Source organism: Arachis ipaensis, chromosome B08, assembly GCF_000816755.2.
Source record: "Arachis ipaensis cultivar K30076 chromosome B08, Araip1.1, whole genome shotgun sequence".
Lineage (NCBI taxonomy): Eukaryota > Viridiplantae > Streptophyta > Magnoliopsida > Fabales > Fabaceae > Arachis > Arachis ipaensis.
In genome coordinates this window covers 119,077,431-119,080,326 of record NC_029792.2, presented here as the reverse complement: position 1 = coordinate 119,080,326, position 2,896 = coordinate 119,077,431, and the positions used below count along the sequence as shown (strand labels likewise).

At 28.6% G+C, this 2,896-nt stretch overlaps 1 protein-coding gene across 2 annotated transcripts in view; it reads left to right on the top strand.

Moving 5' to 3' along the window:
• LOC107612022 (annexin D4) overlaps positions 1-2,896 on the top strand; it is a 6,996-nt gene that overhangs the window by 1,520 nt on the left and 2,580 nt on the right. For both annotated transcript variants that reach the window (XM_021109854.1, XM_016313866.2), the window contains exon 3: positions 2,491-2,709. In XM_021109854.1, coding sequence (XP_020965513.1) covers positions 2,491-2,709 — 219 coding nt within the window. The remainder of the gene's footprint in view (positions 1-2,490; positions 2,710-2,896) is intronic.

The following is a 2,896-nucleotide window of genomic DNA, read 5'->3' as shown; positions in this document are numbered from 1 at the left end:
ATTTAATTTAATAATTTTTTATTTTTATTTTCAAAATAAAAATATTTTCAAATAATAAAAAAGATTATTTTAATTTTAGTTAATTTTTTAAAATATTATTAAAATTCATGATCACCATAATTATAGTGCATAAAATGTACTTTTATATAACATATTTTATTTTAGATATTTTGATTTGGATTTTTTTAGTCAAAAGATATTTTTAAATTAATTAGTTTAAGATTGCATTTGACCTAAAAAGAAGAGAGAAAGAGTAGGTAGTTTTTTTTTAATTGTTAAGTTACATGCTCGATCTAAACAGGGAGAAGAGTTCTATGAGTGACTTATGATTAATTATATAATCTCTTCGACATTATCATCAAGATTAATTACAAAACCACTCAAGTCTTCTACATGCAAAAAAAGACAGTATTACAATACAAATATCAAAACAAAAGGACTCAAAATACAATACCAATCAATATATAGTCTTCAATTCATTGAAGATCTCCTTCAAAAATTACCAATGCTCTTGATTTTTTTGTGATATTGAAGCCAAACTTTAATACTCAGTACCTAGTCAAAGAAATCTTCTCACACAAATTGACAAGCTAAGGACTTTCACAGCATTTCAATAAATATCTTTAGCTACGGCAATCTCATCTCTTTATAGCTCATTAGTATATTTTAACATAAGTCCGTCTATTAATAGCAAATTAAATTTCAGTCCTAAAATTCACATATAAACTATTGATTGTTACCCCAAGTAATTCTCCTATTTTTATTATCTTTTGCAATAATCCTCCATCTATAGATGTATCTAAAATCCTTTTACAGTTGCATGTTGAAATTCCAGTATCCGAAGATCTTTTAATTCCATTCACACCAATGATATAATATTTTTTTTCAAACCTCTTCTCCCTTAACTTATTTATTCTCAAATATTCTTTTATTTCTCATCTTCCATATGGACCATATAATAGCAAACCACTAATTAATCCATTTTTTTCTTACAAGTCTAACCACATTTTAATTTGATTGCACCATATATTAAAGAAGGCCTTAAGGTCATTCGATCTAACCCGGTTTATCCCACTTATTTACATTGCTTTTGTCCACATCAAATTCACATAATTGTGATGGATAAAGAGGTGTTTCGTCCTCAACAATCTTTCCACATAACACAGCCAGCTTCATTATGATTTATAATGTTCAAATTTACCAACTTCTTTTTGTGTTTAATCTTTCAAGGATTGCACTCCAAATCATGATCTCTATCCTTAGAGAAATTGTTCCCCTCCACACATTGTCAAAGATATGTTTCGATTCAATCACTTCCAGATTTTTTTTTTCCACTGCCACATTAATGAGAGATTTAATTGAAAAGCTTCCATCTTCCGAAAAACACCATCTTGCCTCATCCTGAAACTAAGAAAATATTTTGTAACAAGTAATGTAATTCTTTATCGTGTTTACTCTCGCATTAAAAAAAACATCTTTACCATTGTAAATTCCAGCACCAAAATAAATCGTCCCAAAAATCACAATTTGCTATTAATTCGACTTTGTTTGATGAGATTGCATAAAGTCTAGAAAACTTATCTTTAATGCACAACTTTTTCACCTATGTATCATTCCAAAATCTTGTTTTACATCTATTCTCCACACACATTCTAATCCCTTTTCATGCAATATCTTTCAACCAATTACATATTTGATGCCTTTAATTATATCAATCCAAGACCTATTTAATTTAGGTTCTCCATTTTCTATGATAAATTTTGTCATATTATTACCATTACACGATGTCACGATGTGCTATCAAAGGGGCTTGTCCTCTACTGAAAATCTCCACCATCATTTAAAAAGTAATGCTACGTTCTTATGGTAATATCCTCAACTTCCAGACTTCCGTACTCTTTAGGTTTTTATATTTGGCTCTGACTGATTGTAGGCATCACCTTTTTTTTTTAATCCTTTTCTTCTTAAAAAGAGCTTGATTAGAAAAAAATAATTTTTTGGTCACTGTTTTCGGCATTTTGAATAGGCTCAGATGATATAGCGAAAGATTATTTATTACAACTTTATTATGACTAGTTTTCCTACTTTTGATACTAGTCCTGCCTTTTATTTTGCAAGCTTTTTTTCAATTTTTCTATCATCGACTTTTATATAGACATTCTCTTTGGATTTGTCCTCATCGCTATATTCAAATAAATCATCAGGACTCTACAAATTAGACATCTTATTTTCTCTACTAACACCTTTGGCAATGATATTTGATATATGTATGTTTACATCTTTCATAAATGCAACTACACCAGATAAATTGTTTGATAAGTGTAACTAACAAATTGTTTTTATTTTTTTAATTAATGTCAAACTAAACTATGTTTGAAATAATCAAATTTGAGTTATATTAATTAGTTATTTAAATCCTTTTTTTTCAAAAAAATATTTTATTGTCAATAATCTAAAATGTGCTATCCTAAGTGTATTTGATTTCATCAGAACACAGTTTTGTTGTGGTCCATGCATCCATGGGAGAGGGATGCCCGTTTAGTAAAAGAAGCAATAAAGAAGGGAAAAACATCATATGGAGTGTTGGTTGAGATAGCATGCACAAGGTCCTCTGAAGAGTTATTGGGAGCTAGAAAGGCATACCATTCTCTCTTTGATCACTCCATTGAAGAGGATGTTGCCTCTCACATTCATGGCATTGAACGCAAGGTAATTCAAAAATACTAAATTACTGAAATCGTCTCCAATTTTTAAAAAGCCAATAAAATATGAGATTCTTTCAATTTTTTTTTTTAATTGTTTAGTATAGTGTGATTTTTATTATTTAATATCTTTTTTTACATATTTTTTTTGGTTCTACAATTCTACTCAAAGATTGTAAGGCCAGAGATCCACA